This window comes from Peromyscus eremicus, chromosome 2, assembly GCF_949786415.1.
Source record: "Peromyscus eremicus chromosome 2, PerEre_H2_v1, whole genome shotgun sequence".
Taxonomy (NCBI): Eukaryota; Metazoa; Chordata; class Mammalia; order Rodentia; family Cricetidae; genus Peromyscus; species Peromyscus eremicus.
In genome coordinates, this window is record NC_081417.1 from 147647179 (window position 1) to 147661523 (window position 14345).

Consider the following 14345-nt stretch of genomic DNA (forward strand, 5'->3'; position numbering starts at 1 on the left):
GTAAAGCCCACGCTGAGAACCCAGAAGGACTCTCCTGTCTCTTGGAACACGGGGAACCCTGTGAAAGACCTGCATTGTGGGGCCTACTGGATCCTTCTGGAAGTGGGTAAGATGTGAGAATCTGGGGCAGGTCATTGTGGGGCAGGCTGGGAAGGAGACCTGGGATTAAATGCCTGGGTCTGCTGGTAGATTTGGAGAAGATAGGGTGCCCATCGGTCCTGGTTTGTCTGAGATAGGAGGGTTTTGGGAATCTGGGTCTTCCAGTGCAAAAACCAGGACAGGTCTGGGCAACTGGGCACTGTGATGGGGCTTCTGAGCTTGGGAATGGCCCCCTTTCCCCAATATGTAAATCTTACCCCCTTTTCTAGTTATTCTCTGTCCCCTTTTCTCCCAGGACCTCCCCCCTTTTTATGTGTATGAGTGTTTTGCCTACATATGTGTTTTTATCATGTGTATAGCTGGTACCCATGGAGGAGGTCAGATGCCCTGGAATTGGGGTTACAGACAGTTGTGAGTTTGGGTGCAGGGATCTGAACCCAGATCCTCTGGAGTAGCAGTCAGTGATCTTAAGCCCTGAGCCATCTCTCCAGGCCCTGTCTCCCCACCGCTCCCACCTCCTTTTGCATTTTCCTGCCCACAGGGTCTCCTGGGCTGCCGGCCTGAATCCTCAAGGAGCTGGGATCTTCCATGCCTTGGGGAGGATGAAGACTCGGGTGAGGCTCAAACCGGAAATCACACATCACACATCATCTCTGTCAGCATCCCGGTTCCTCCCCAGCCACCTGCTCAGTGACTCTACCCTCCTTCCCACCCTGCCTGGTTCACCTGCACCCCTCACCAGAGCCTCTGCCCTTGCCTGTTTCTCTGTGGAGCAAGCACAGCAACGATGATAGCTGTGCTAACACTTGTTATCACAAGACTGTTCACCGGTCCGTGCTTCCTGCGCAGCTTTCCGGGGGCTTCTATCATCTGGAGCTCTCCAGGGGGAGGGGCAGTTGTCAGGCTCCGAGAGGTGAGGTCGTCTGTCCAAAGCTGGAGGGTGCAGAGCCAAAGTCGGGTTCTGTTTGTTGCCCTTTCCAGAGTGTTATACGAGTGATGTTGCAGTCTGTCACCCTTGGGAGTCTGGCTTGTTTCACATAGCACCATGCATTTGAGATTCATTCACGTTACTGTATAAATCAATACTCTATTCTTTACGTGGCTGTATAACATTCCATTGCATGGATGCATGGACCATAATTTGTTTTTCTCATTCATCATTGAAGGACGTTTGGGTTGATTCAGGCCTTTGAAAACTTGTAAGTAGGTAGGGAGATGACTCAGTCAGTCAAGTGCTTGATGTACAAGCAAGGACCCAAGTTCAACCCCCAGTACTATGTAAAAAAGCTGGGGTGCAGTGGTGTGCGCCTTCAATCCCCGTGTTGAGGGGGCAGACGCAGGTAGATCTTGAGTTCTCTTGCCAGCTAGCCTTGCCTAGCCACTGAGCCGCATGTCCCAGGGAGAGACCCTGCCTCAAAAAACAAGGTGGAGAGCAATAAAAAAGAAGGCGCCTGGTTTTGGCTTCTGACCTCTACGTGTGCACGACACACACATGCACTCACAGAGAGAGAGAGAGAAATTCAATAAAGAATGGTTCTATATGAACCCCAAGATCAAGAGGTAAAAAATAAAATCCTGAAGCCCAGTGGGATTTCCAGATATAAAAATAAAGATTTGGCTGGGGCAGTGGTGATACATGCCTTTAATTCCAGGCAGGCGTAATGTCTGAGTTCGAGGCCAGCCTGGTCTACAGAGCAAGTTCCAGGACAGCCAGCCGTCCTGGAAACCTTGAAAAACAAACAAACAAACAAAAGATTCAACAGAGAATTCCACCATCTCCTTCACGATGAAGAGCCCACTCCCACCCCCACCCCGGGGGAGTGCTGTCTAGGGTCTCAATGGACAGAGGCAACAGGGCTAAATTTTGACCTGTCTTTTAACATGCAGGACGGAGTTAAATGCTTTAACTCCAAAGCATTTCCTGAGAGGCAGGAAAATAACAGTAGCCGCTTGCGTTGAGGTACAAGGATTAATTATAGGGATGCCGATAAAACTCTTAGGACAGGACCTGCTTGTGCATATAGTGGCTGTTACCGCTGCGTGAGAATGACCGAGTCAGAAAGCTAAGTGTCCTAGGTGCTCTGCACCCACAAGAATCACAGGCAGCAGGCACTACCTGGGTAGCAGCTCCATGAGCGTGGAGATCCCTGAAGCTGACTCCCTGCCTCATCCCAGGAACCTGGTACAGTGCCTCGTGCCTAGTGGACACTCAGGAAAAAGGTGTTGCTAGGACACGGACAAGGAAGAGACCCAGTTAGACCTTGTCAGATTCAAGCGTTGAGAACTGGGCAGAATGAGCCGGGCGGTGGTGGCGCACGCCTTTAATCCCAGCACTCGGGAGGCAGAGGCAGGCGGATCTCTGTGAGTTCGAGGCCAGCCTGGGCTACCAAGTGAGTTCCAGGAAAGGCACAAAGCTACACAGAGAAACCCTGTCTCGAAAAACCAAAAAAAAAAAAAAAAAAAAAAAAAAAAAAAAAAAAAAAAAGGAGAACTGGGCAGAATGGATTGACTACTGTTACGTCATTTCTTAGGGAGACTTGAACAAATGTCTATTCACCCCAGAAAAAGCACCAATGACACACCAAAGCAATGGTCCTACCCAAGCGTAGTTCAGTGAACTAGTGAGCCTGTGGGGTCCCACACAGAAGCAGGGGTGTCCTAGCTTCATTCTGTTCATCATAGAGGCTTTTCTACCTGTTTTGGAAGAGTGGCATGGTGATAGGATGCTATGAATAGCTTTCTAGAACCATCCACCACACTGAGCAGTACCCATAGGCTGGGGGCTTCAGGCATGCCTGCTGGGTGTTCTATCCTAGGTTCAAGATCAGGAACCTGGAGGTGCGGGAGAGGCAGGTACCCTGGAAGTGGGGTGTGGCAAGGTCCGCACTGTGCACACCCCCGGCATGTACTGAGTAACCAGCACACCGAAGGCTGCAGACGAGAAAGTGGACAGGTGCCCCTGGTGTGGAGGGCTCTCCCATCAGGGAGGTCAGCTGACAGTGGGCGGGCTGGGGAGGTATGGCACTGTTCTACACTAAGGAACTTCGATTTCCTTTCCCTTATGGGTGTAGCCTTGGGAGGCACACAGGTGAGGAGAGTTGGGGAAGACTTCCTGGAGGAGGTGGCATTTCAGTGGGGGTCAGGATATCTTGATAAGCACATATGAGGTGAAGTGAGGTGGGCTGAGGGCATCTGGGCCAGATCAGGCATGGAGAGCTAAGGAGGCGCTTACCCTGAGGAGGCCCTCAGCTTTGCAGCTTTGCAGTGAGGGTACCATCCTATTCCTGCTGACTCTGGAGTCCATGACCTGTATCTTTGCTTCTTCAGGCCTGCTACCAGCCCCGTCTCCTAAAAGGGAAAAAGAAATGGTTTTTGTGGGCCCTCAGTGGCTTCCTCTTCCTGTTCTCAGTGGCCATGACTGGCTGCTTCCTATGGCAGTACCACCTCCCCAAGCTGCAGAGCGGTGAGTGAAGAAGCCATTCACTCCCACCCGAGGGCATGGGTCCTCGCTGGGCCTGGAGCAGCCAAGGATGTGAGAGTGAAGGAGGACAGTTGTGATTTTTAACTCAGGAGCAGAGATCTCCTCACTCCACATCACACTGTCCATCTCTGGCCAGCTCACAAGAGCTCCCTGGGCTTGCTCAAACTCTTATAAACAAAGTGAGAATCCTATTCAGGGTTTTACAAGTCATGCAGCCTGGGGGTCAACTCGGGGTTCCTGAGAAGCTCAACAGAGGCTAGTGAGATGGCTCAGCCGGTAAAGGCGCTTGCCAAATAAGCCTGATGGCTTGAGTTCAATCCCCAGAACCCATGTGAAGGTTGAAAGAGAGAACTGACTCCATAGACTTGTTCTCTGACCTCCACGCTCATGCTGTGGCAACCCCCAAACCCCGCCCAAACGTGGGCACGTTCAGGCCCTACCCAGACTTGCTAACTTCATCACACATTTTGAGACTCCCAGGTGTCATCTGTCTGGCTACAGATGCCAGACCCACCCAGGTCCCAAGCTGATGAAGGCTCTAGCCAAGACTTTACTCCAACGGCCAAACCCCACCATCTACTTATTTATCCGTGTAAGCAATAAACCACCCCAGGGCTAGCGATGTAGCTTAGTGTCGAACACTTGCCTACAGTGTGCAAGGCCCGGGGTCTATCCCCAGCACTGCAAGGGATAAACAAACACATCAAACTCACCAGCTGATTACTTCTCACGTTCTGGGGCCCGACTGACAGACAGTTCTGCTGCTGGTCTAACCTGCTCTCTTCAATGCAAGTCACTTGGGATCGGAGCCTCCCTCGGGTCTTGTGCTCTCAGGGCTAATTTCCCGGATTTGTCCATGTGATGACGGCCACTCCCTGGACAAGGACAGATGAGACTCACTCCATGACCAACGCCTGCATTCAGTTCTGGGAACAGAATAAGCTGTCCCTGCTGCTTCAGGCATGAAGCCCCAGTGGGGTTTCAAGTCCGAGTTACCCAAACACACAAAATTAGCTTGAGGTATAGATAGATGGACAGATGGACGGACGGATGGATGGACGGACAGATGGATGGATGGATGGATGGATGGATGGATGGATGGATGGATAGATGGATGGGCAAGGCTGAGCCTGTCAGGAGGAAGGGAGGGTGGGGACCAGTACCTGAGACCTGAAGGGACTCAACCCTAAAGGTGACACTATGCCTTGGCCCTTGGTCCCTCGGCTGGCCCATGACTTAACATTTTCTGGGAACCCTCCTGCTGGTGGGAGGGTCTCCAAGGCATGGCTCTGGCCTTTGCTGCAGCCTTCCTGTCCTCTATGATGTCCCTTTGCCCTTGACCTGACATCTTCTGTACTCACCTCCTGATACACCCTCTAGGTTCCTTGAAGCCAGAGGTGACCCCAGCCCCGGTGAAGATGTGTCCCCGGCACCCTGAGCTTGTGCCTCTGGCTCACCCCCTCCCGGTGCTGAAGGAGGCCTTGGAGAAGGTTAGTGATAGACAGCCCAGGAGGTTGCTGGGAATGTGGTAAAGCTTGGCAGAGGAGGGATTTTGCCCTCTGTGCTGTGGCATTCATTCATTCATTCATTCACTCATTCATTCATTCACTCACTCAGCATGCTTTTTTGTTTGTTTGGTTTTGGTTTTCTACATGTTTTCACTGCATAATAGCCCTGACTAGCCTGGAACTTGCTTTGTAGACCAAGCTGGTCTTGAACTCACAGGTATCGACCTGTCTCTGCCTCCTGAGTGCTTAGATTAAAGGTATGAGCTACCACACCAACATGAATTTCTTGAGTGCCTGTTCTGTGCCTAGAGTGTTAGTGTTTGGAAGGCAGAGGCAGGAGGATCATTACAAGTTTGAGGCCAGCCTGGCCTATATCGTGAGTTCTAAGAGGGGGCAGGGAGAGACTGACTCCTAGTTAGTCTATAGGTGAAGGAAGCAGTTAAGATAACTCCTATTTCTGATTCAGGGGCAAGAGTGAAGATTAGGAGCCTCGGGTCAGGTGGTCCACACCTTTAGTCCCAGCACTCGGGAGGTAGAGGCAGGAGTTCCAGGACAGCCAAGGCTACACAGAAAAATCTTGTCGCGGAGGTGCGGAGGGGCGGGGGTGGGGTGGGGTGGGGGAATGAAGATTAGTGTCTCAGTTAGGGTTCCTACTGCTGTGAAGAGACACCATAACCACAGCAACTCTTATAAAGGAAAACATTCAACTGGGTGTGTAGCTGGAGTTTTCCTGCCTGGCCCACAGTCAAGGCAAATCTCTTTCACCTGCCAGTCCCACAGCCTCTCAGACCCGACCAAGTAAACACAGAGACTTATGTTGCTTTCAAACTGTATGGCCGTGGCAGGCTTCTTGCTAACTGTTCTTACATCTTAAATTAATCCATTTCCTTTAATCTATATCTTGCCACATGGCTCGTGGCTTACCGGCATCTTCACATGCTGTTCCTCATCGTGGTGGCTGGCAGTGTCTCTCTGACTCAGCCTTCCACTTCCCAGCTTTATTCTCCTCCTTGCCCCGCCTATACTTCCTGCCTAGCCAACGGCCAATCGGTGTTTTATTGATTAATCAGCAACACATTTGCCATACATCCCACAGCATGGGTGGCTTACAGTTTCAGAGGTTTAGTCTATTATCATCATGGCAGGACGTGGCAGCGTGCAGGCAGACATGGTGAATGGAGAAGGAGCTATATCTTGATCCCACAGGCAACAGGATCTGGAGCACTGGGTGTGGCTTGAGCACATGAGACCTCAAAGCCCACTCCAACAAGGCCATACCTATTGCCACAAAGCCACACCTCTTAATAGTGCCACTCCCCATGAGTCTATAGGGGCCAACTACATTCAAACTACCACAGTAGGAAAGTTTTGGGACTGTGCGGCTGAGGTGTACGTAAGGTCTTGGAGGCTGGCAGGACCCTGCATGGTCCAGGCTGAGATGTGGGCAGGGGATCCCCATGATGTACAAGGATGCTTGAAGGATGTGGGGGTGCACTCCCAACGGTGGGGTCAACATGTGAAAAGGCCCAGGGGCAGTGCAGTGAGCACAGGGCACACAGGGAGGTGGAAAAGAGGGACAGAGTCCGTGTCACAGAGGCCCCTGTAATATGGTCAAGCACATGCATGGGTGCACACACACACACACACACACACACACACACACACACACACAGGTATACACACCAGGGTGCAACTTGCACCACGTCACGATGGCTCTCCTTGGTGCCAGTCAGCTTCTGCTGTGTGGGTCACTCACCTTAGGAGAAGAGAGACAAAGGGGTCAGGGTCAAAAACATCTGGGCAGCTGTGTACTCTCTGAGGACCAGCAGAAGGAGAAGGGTGGCAAGTTTGCAGATAAACCCTAAGATAAATGATGGCGTCTTTTCTAGTGGTGCCAAAGCCGTATTGTTTTTATTCCTGGACTGAGTTGCTGTTCTTAGTCCCTTAATGGAGAAGGGAAGGCAGCCCATCCCTGGGCAAAGGGTCTTGGGAGACACTTGGAGACAAACATGCTTGAGTCCAAAATGGTGGAGGAGATAACCCCACTTCCACAACCAGCTTCTCAGTGAGCTCAAATAACACACGACAATTTACCAATATAATGTACGACCCAGGGTCACAGGACTCGATGACAAAGCAGCCTCCTCCCACCGAGCACTGTGGTACCAGCCATGGGCTGTGTGACCCCTTTGTATCCATGTCTAGGGAATCCTTGACTACACCAGTGAAACTGAGCCCCAAAAGACCGACTTAGGGAGATGCACAGGGCAGGTAAAGCCGAGGGGCAAGGTATCTGGTAGCTGATTAAGCAGAGGGGTTTGGGAGATTGCTCAGTGGTTTGTGCAAAGATGAGACCAGAGTTCAAATTCTCCGCACGGGTGTAAATGCTGGGTATGTGTGGCCTGCTTGTAATCCCAGGGCTTGGGTGGGGAGAAGATTCCCGTAGACCAAGATGGCTAGCTGGACTAGCTGAACTGGTGAATTTGGGCTCAAGTGAGAGACCCTGATCCAATACATAAAGATGAAGAGTGATTTAGACACCCAATGTCAGTTTCCAGCTTCTATATCACTTGCACACGTGTGCACCCCTCCCATGTGAACAGAAACACACACACACACACACACACACACACACACACACACACACACACGAACATCCTTTAGGGAACCTCTATCTAAAACAGGTGGGAGAGAGGCTGCTGGGTCAGGCCCTCGCAGGGGCGTGGTGCTGGGGTCGCAAGGTCTGGAGGCTCCTAGGGTACTGTGGGGGGTGTGACAGCTGTGGGGACAGGTGGGTGTGCTGAGGCAGGAGCCTCATTCTGAGCTCCTCTTCTTTTTCCACAGGTGGATGGAATTCTGCGCAAGGCAATGCTGGCCCCAGGCCTGGCTGCCATGTCCGCTCTTGTCATCCACAACGACACCGTGCTCTGGACTGGGAACTTCGGAAGGAAGAATGGCTCAGATCCAAATTCTGGAACCCCTAATGAGTATACTATGTACCGGTTAGTGAGGTGACCTCCAGGAGGCAGGGACATTCAAGAGGATTGTGGCTGGGGTCCCAGCTGCCAGGGCCTGTGGCTCAGGCCTGATAACTCTGTAGGAGACAGAGGTCCAGAGAACACCAGGAAGTGTGAGTGCCCAGTGTCACACCACAGGGACCACAGGCCAAATGAGAAAAGGATCCACCGCCTCACCTCTCAGTGTGCCACCTAGGAGTGACAACCAGCTCCACGGCCCAGTTGGAAGCAGCTGGGGACACTTGTCTGCACTCCCAGAGTCTGTCCTCTCAGGTGCTGTCTGCAGAGTCCTCAAAGCTGCAACACTGGACACATTTGATCCCAGGGATGCTGTGGGGACTTCAGGGTCTGATGGAATTTAGCCTCACGCTGCACCTTTGTGGTGCTAGACACAACACCCAGAGAGTTCTATTTTTTTTTTTTTTCGAGACAGGGTTTCTCTGTGTAGTTTCAGTGCCTGTCCTGGGACTCACTCTGTAGCCCAGGCTGGCCTCGAACTCACAGAGATCCGCCTGGCTCTGCCTCCCGAGTGCTGGGATTAAAGGCGTGTGCCACTGCCGCCCAGCTCAGGGTTCTATTTGTCTTGCTTACTGCATATTCATCACCTGTCTGCCGTGCTGAGTGCTCTGTGAGTGCACGCGCACACACACTCACGCGTATACCTGTATGCACGTGTGCGCGTATCTCCTACCCCATTATACCCCATGAAACCAACAGCCAAACTCTCAGAAAGGTCTAGTAACCTACCCAAGGCCACACAGTCAGTGAGAGATAGGACTCACTAAATCCAGGTCTGCCCCACAAAAAGGGGCTTGGTAAAAGGCCTAGCATGGGGCAGGAGCAGAACTGTTCATCCTATCCCAGCTTCTGGTACATTCCAAACATCCAAGGCTCTCTACAGAGGCTGAGGATTCAGCTGGAGATGCAGACTAGGGTGGACTCTTGACTATGAAAAGCTGGAGGCTGGGGACATGGTGGGGAGTGGGCCGTGAGGTTGACAGGTTGCCCTCTGTTCTCCTACACCCCACCCTAGGATTGCCAGCATCTCCAAGATCTTCCCCGTGCTTATGCTGTATCGCCTGTGGGAGGAGGGCATCGTGGCCTCCCTGGACGACCCTCTGGAGCGTTATGCCAGCACCTTCTCCATCAACAACCCGCTGGGCAAGGCCCAAGACCCAGAACCACAGGGCCCAATGGGGGAGTTTGAAGAGATGGGCTCCCTCCCGAGGCCTTCTTCTGTCACCCTGCGGAGGATGGCCAGTCAGCTGTCAGGTGAGCCTCAGAATTGCCCAGCTGAGCCAATTCACATCTGAGGGGCTTGGGGATAGGCACAGGACACAGATTCCCATCCATTAGGAACCTGCTCTGGTTCCTGAATGGCCATACTTCCAACTCACAGGCAGTGATGACCATGGTAGAAAGAACTGAAGTAAGCCTGGGGTGCTTATAACTTCTTTTAAAAATGTATGTGTGTGCAAGAGTATATGCCACGTGTGTGCGGGTGTCCACAGATGCTGTATGTGTGCAGGTGTCCACAGGGTTGTGCATCGGATCCGCCCCTGCTGGAGCCACAGGTGAGTTCTGAGAACCGAACTTGAGTCTTTTGGAAGAGCAGCTTTGGCTGCCATCCCTCCAGCACTGGGACTCATTTTACTTGAGACAGGGTCTCTTGTAGCCCAGGTTGGCTCCAAACTCACTGTGTCGCTCAGGATGACCGTAAACTTTTGGTCCTTCTTTCTTTACCTCCCGAATGCTAAGATTACAAGCATGTGCCACTACATCCAGTCTGTATGTTGTTGTGGGAAGGAACACATGCTAAGCGAGCACTCACCAGCCATGCTCCGTCCCTGGCCTGAACCTGGGAACACAGATCAGGCAGAGAAACAAGTTCACAGACAACTGAGTCACCATCTGTGTATCATGCCAAGGGCAAGGCAACAAGTTAAGCCTGGTAGGGAGGTCTACAGTGAAGACCCAGACTCCCTGAACACACATATAAAGAACATGTGGAAAGCCACAGCCCACGTGGGACATAGGTGAAGGACAGGGAATGACCTGGCCTGGCACAGAGAAGGCTCTGTGAATATTAAAAGATGCCAACCCGGGCTGGAGAGATGGCTCAGAGGTTAAGAGCACTGGCTGTTCTTCCAGAGGTCCTGAGTTCAATTCCCAGCAACCACATGGTGGCTCACAACCATCAATAATGAGATCTGGTGCCCTCTTGTGGCCTGCAGGCATACTATATATATACATAATAAATAAATTTTTTAAAAAAGATGCCAACCCTTGTTCATCAAAACACACATGCACACGAAAACTACATTGAGACACAGTCTTCCTGTCAGACTGGCAAAGACCGAACAGTGGGTGCCCTGACTGGGGGGAAACCATGGAGACAATGTCCTCATCTACACCAGTGGAGGGAATTTAAATTGATTTAAATTTAACACCCCTGTCCTGGCTAGTTTTATGCCAACTTGACATAAGCTAAAGTCATCTGAGAGAAAGGAACCTCAATGAAGAAAATGCCTCCATAAGCTCTGGTGGTAGACAAGCCTGTAGGGCATTTTCTTAATTAGTGACTGATATGGGAGGGCATATTGTGAGTCCATTGTGAGTGGCACCACCCCTGGGCTGGTGGTGGGAGCAAGCCAGTAAGCAGCTCCCCTCCATGGCCTCTGCATCGGCTCCTGCCTCCAGGTTCCTGCCCTGTTTGAATTCCTGCCTCAGCTTCCCTGAATTGTGATGTGTAAGCCAAATAAACCTTTTCCTCCCCAAGTTGCTTTGGTTATGGTGTTTCATCATAGCAAGAGAAACCCTAAGACACCCCCCAATAAACAAACAAATGGATAAAACCTGTATGAAGGCAAATTCAAATATTTCCTGCAATCGTTTTCTTGTCTTTTTGAGATAGGGTCTCAAGTAGTCCAGGCTTTCCTCACACTCTATGTAGCTGAAGAGGACCTTGAACTAGTGATCCTCCTGCCTCCCACTCCTGAGTGCTGCCACCACACCTAGGCTAGAGGTCAACAGTACAGTGTGCACTTGGCGTGTGAAAAGCTCTGGGCTGAGCCCCAGCAACAAAGAAAAAAAAAGAGAGTATATATTCCCTTTGAGAAATTTCACTCCTAGAAAATTCTACTGCAGATGTGGTCACTCTGGGTAGCATAAAGCGTATTCACAGTTATTCGTCGTATAGTGTTTATAGTAACAAGAGGAGCCGGTGTGGGGGTACATACCTGTAGCCCAGCACTTCCAAGAGGAAGGCAGGAGGATCAGGAGTTGAAGGTCACCCTGGGCTACATAGTGAGTTCAAAGCCAGCCTGGGCTCTTATGAGACCCTCTCAAAACACCAAAACAAGAAGAAATAACTACATGTTCATCACTAGGGGAATGGCTATGCAATCAAATACCATACAGCTCTAAGCCAGTGGTTCTCAACCCTCCTAATGCTGCGGCCCTTTAACACAGCTCCTCATGTTGTGACCCCCAACCATAAAATTATTTTTGTTGCTACTTTATGACTGTAATTATGAAGTTATTACATAACTGAGTGGTATCTCAGTTCCTAAGGTCATCGGAAATATGTTTTCTGATGGTTTCGACCCACAGGTTGAGAACTACTGCTCTAAATGAGGTTCTTTGTTTACTGATAGGAAATAAGTAGGAGAAAAGTACATGTATTGTATGCTGCTACAGAAATGAGCATAAAAATTATATAAAGACTACATAACCATACTAATTATAAAAGCTTGTTTATATACGAGGCATGTGTAATACACATGATTATATAACATGCTGTGCATTATATAAATATTAACTTTTTTTTACATTTTTTTGTTTGTGTGTGTGGTCACGTGCACACCATAACACCTAGGTGGATGTCAGGGGACAACTTGCAGGAGTTCATTGTCTCTTAACTGCCACAGGGGTCCTGGGGATCGAACTCAAGGAGTCATGCTTGTTGGCAGGCATCTTTACCGGATAAGCCATCTTGCCAGCCCTAAATATGAAATATTTCAAGATGTGTTAAATGCCTTTGGAAGGACTGGTCTTTTTTTTTTTTAAGATTTATTTATTTATTATGTATACAATGTTCTGTCTGCATGTATGTCTGCATGCTAGAAGAGGGCGCCAGATCTCATTACAGATGGTTGTGAGCCACCACGTGGTTGCTGGGAATTGAACTCAGGACCTCTGGAAGAGCAGCCAGTGCCATCTCGGGTGGCACCTGCCTGCAATCCCAGCGCAGAGAGAAGAAAGAGATGAAAACAGTTTGCTTCCGGGAAGGGGAAATCATGGCCGGCAGGGGGCGGGGAAGATGTGAGGAAAGGTGATTTGGTGGCGGTCTAGGGAAGGGACTTCCCCAGCAAAGCACAGCTCCTGCGGGTCTGACCACTGCTCTTCCCTAGGACTTCCCCGAAGGCTGCGGGGCACTTCGCTGCTGTGGAGAGGCAGCACCCAGGAGGCTCTGAGCCTGCTCAGGGATGATGTCCTGGTGGCTGACCCAGGAACCAGGTGAGGAGTGCGCCCTGAAGTCTAGCCACACTTGAGGAAGTGCTTCCCCCAGATGGTCAGTGTTAGCAGGGTTCTGGGAATAGAGTCCATCCTACAGCCAGAAAGACTGAGGCCAGGAGGGGCAGGCACAGCAAAGCGTGCAAGATCTAGGCTCAGAACCCAGGTCTGCTCCAGTCTCCCGGTCCCTCATCAACTGTATTGTTTATTAAGCGTCTACTCTGGGGATGGCGTGGTTGTGCACATCTGTAATCCCAACACTCAGGAGGCTGAGGCAGGAGGATAGAGAAATGGAGGCCAGTTTGGGCTACACAATGAGGTTGTCTAAAGACAAACAAGACACAAAAAGCAATCAAGGCAACCACTCTACCGAGAACCTGCTGAGCGCTGGATACACCAGCCAACACCTGACCTAGGTCCCTTCCTACAGTTTGCGTTGATTAGGGAGACACAGTGAAGATTTCACCACGATGGATAATGGTGTGCAGATAAAGGGCTTACCACTGAACAAGAAGTGTAGCCTTGAGAGTTTGGCGAGGCGGGGGGTGGGGCGGAGGGAGTTGGGGGACAGACAACACACATCAGACAGAGGCAGCTGGCGCTCCTCTGCCACCCTGGGCCAGATTTCCCTCTGCTTCTCCAAATAGTGGACTGTAGTTTTCTTTCCCTCCTGGTGCCACCACACTGTCCTGGCGATCACATCCAGGACTCCATCCCGATGCCCCCTTTTCCCCCTCCAGATGCCACTACAGCACACTGGCCTTCTCGCTCCTGGCCCATGTGCTGGCTGCGCACGCGGCACAGGGCGACTACGAACGCTGGGTATCTGAGCAAGTCCTGGAGCCGCTGGGGATGAGCGACACTGGCTTTGCACTGACCGGAGCGGTGCGCTCTCGCCTGGCTGCCGGCTTCTACGGCAGCGGCCGGTCCGCGCCGCTGTATGATCTGGGCTGGTACCGGCCATCCGGCCAGATGTACTCAACGGCTGCAGACCTGGCCAGGCTGGCGGCCGCGCTACTGGGTGCAGGGCCCCGACGGCTGCTGCGGCCCGACAACCTGGCCACACTGCTGTCACCGCTGCGTGCCTGTGCCCACGGCTACTTCGCTCGCGAAACCGGCACACCTTGGGAGTTCCACGAGCGGCGCGGATACCGAGTGGCGCGCAAGGACGGCGACCTGGATGGCTACGCCGCCAGCCTGGCACTCGTGCCACCGCTGCGCTTAGGGTTTGTGCTGTTGCTGGCTGGGCCGCGCCCACCCACGCGCGACCTGGTAGCCGACGCTCTGGACACGCTGCTGCCTGCTCTGGAGCGCGCGTTGCGCGATGCTGACCGCGCCCCCGCGCCCCCGCCCCGCGCGCGCCCGTTCTCTGGCTTCTTCACCTTCGCCAATCGCACCTTCTACGAGGTGCGTGCCGCCGGGCCGCGGGGCGAGCTGCGCTTGCGCCAGTTTGGGCCGCGCGTGGAGGCGCTGGTGCCTGCTGCCTTCCGATCGCTCGCCCTGCGCCACGTGCGCGGGCGCGTCTTCCAGCTGCACGTGGCGCGCGAGTTCCCATGCACGCTGCCGCTCGCAGATGCCTGGCTGTCTCTGGAGGCGCAGCACGGGCAGCTGGTGCGTTTCTACCCGCTGGATCGCCACGGGCTGGCGCCAGGCTTCGACGTGCCGGGACTCAACACTTACGGCGTGCTACGCTTGCAACGCAGGCCGGTGTTCGGCTCCCAGTAA

The 14345-nt window shown here is 52.3% G+C and overlaps 1 protein-coding gene across 1 annotated transcript; it reads left to right on the plus strand.

Moving 5' to 3' along the window:
- The first annotated feature begins 701 nt into the window (after positions 1-701).
- Positions 702-14345, plus strand: Lactbl1 (lactamase beta like 1). The gene is made up of 7 exons (XM_059256203.1): positions 702-713; positions 3427-3562; positions 4961-5070; positions 7933-8090; positions 9139-9377; positions 12518-12623; positions 13361-14345. The coding sequence occupies exons 1-7, from the start codon at positions 702-704 to the stop codon at positions 14343-14345; spliced, it is 1746 nt and encodes a 581-aa protein (XP_059112186.1).

Coding starts and splice junctions, on each gene's coding strand:
- Lactbl1 (XM_059256203.1), top strand. Junction 3,563..4,960: donor CCTCCCCAAGCTGCAGAGCG/GTGAGTGAAGAA, acceptor TACACCCTCTAG/GTTCCTTGAAGCCAGAGGTG. Junction 9,378..12,517: donor GATGGCCAGTCAGCTGTCAG/GTGAGCCTCAGA, acceptor GCTCTTCCCTAG/GACTTCCCCGAAGGCTGCGG.